This window comes from Ailuropoda melanoleuca, unplaced genomic scaffold (assembly GCF_002007445.2).
Source record: "Ailuropoda melanoleuca isolate Jingjing unplaced genomic scaffold, ASM200744v2 unplaced-scaffold28063, whole genome shotgun sequence".
Classification (NCBI taxonomy): Eukaryota; Metazoa; Chordata; class Mammalia; order Carnivora; family Ursidae; genus Ailuropoda; species Ailuropoda melanoleuca.
This window is the reverse complement of record NW_023198352.1, coordinates 1-1,351: the sequence shown is the minus strand read 5'-3', so window position 1 is coordinate 1,351 and position 1,351 is coordinate 1. Positions and strand designations below refer to the sequence as shown.

The 1,351-nt window shown below is 51.1% G+C and overlaps 1 protein-coding gene across 1 annotated transcript; it reads left to right on the top strand.

The window, feature by feature from the left end:
- Positions 1-567: 567 nt before the first annotated feature.
- LOC117798176 (zinc finger HIT domain-containing protein 3-like) lies at positions 568-1,107 on the top strand (the record flags this gene model as incomplete). The annotated part of the gene is made up of 1 exon (XM_034650593.1): positions 568-1,107. A coding segment is annotated over one exon (183 nt), but the record flags the coding sequence as incomplete, so codon positions are not given.
- Positions 1,108-1,351: the final 244 nt, after the last annotated feature.

Genomic DNA, 1,351 nt, shown 5'->3' with positions numbered 1-1,351 from the left:
GCGTGGTTGGGCCTTGGGGCAGTTCTGTGACGCGCACGGTGAACGGGCCAGTGCAGTTCCTAAACATGGGAGGTTTTGTTTCTGTCTCATCGTCAGGCCCACCCTGCTGCGCACCTGTGCCCACGGCAGTGAGACCGAGGGCGGATGTGAAGGGCTTGGTCAGCTGTAAGGCACCACACAGATGTCAGTGTCCGATCATTGCTACCAGGGCTGCGGTGCGAGGGCCACGCACTGGCTTCTGCAGCGTTCAGAGTATTTGGTGTCACTGTCCTCACCAGGGAGAACCTTCAGGCCTATGAAGAACATGCCAGCAATTTCAGAGAACAATTGTTCTCTGTATTTGTGCTATTTTTTCCTAGTTGAAATGGTGTAGTTAATTTATAGAGCTGCCAAGAACAGGACTCTGATGGCATTTAACCGACCTCACCTTGTTTCCGTGGAGCACTGGTTCCATTCTTGGGTTTACAGGTGAAGGGGATGCAGCGCCCTCGATGTGACGCGTGTAGCTATCAGCTGCCTCCATCTGGTCCCGCTTGAACTCACACTGGCTTTCTTGTTCGTGTGTAAGGGGAGTCTGCAGCACTAAGGAGCCTGCTGCTCAACCCACACCTCCGACAGCTGATGCTCAGCCTCGATCAGGGCGCCGACAAGACGCAGCTCATGAGAGCCTGCATGCAGGAGCCCCTGTTCGTGGAGTTTGCGGACTGCTGTTTGCGGATCGTGGAGCCGTCCCAGGACGAGGATTCCTAAGATGGATTCTTGGGCTGCTCGCTGGAACGTGTGCTTGACTCCTGGGACCTGCCCGCTACCCACGGGAGAACGGCTAGTGCGGGGCCCTCAGCAAGGGTGCTGACTTCCAGGCTGGCCGACATAGGGTGGGCTGCTCAAAGGCTTTCTCTACAGCACGGTAGGCGTGGGTTCCAGGCAAGAGGATATTCGAGGTGACAAACCCTTTATGGAGGGAGAACTTGACATTCAGATGGTAGTGTTTAAATACTTTAATTTTGGTACAGTGTAGACATCACACATGATTTGTCAAGTCTCATACCCTATTTGAATGAAAACTTGCTCACCGTTGCTAAATAAAATCAGGATATGGTGATTCTATGATAAGTTGTATTGTTTACCCTTAGTTCGTAATTGCTTGAAATTACATTAAATAAATCAACATGTTAAATAGTAAGGTTTTGTTCCTTTTTAAGGAACTGAATACAAATATCCCAGTTGAAATTTGGGGGCTAATTTGAAGCTGACTTGGCCTGTTCTGTTTGCAGCGCATTGGGGGTGCCCCACTGTAGTGAGGGACTGCACTGCTGAGTCGGCTCTCTGAAGGTAGTAAGATGGGGGAGTC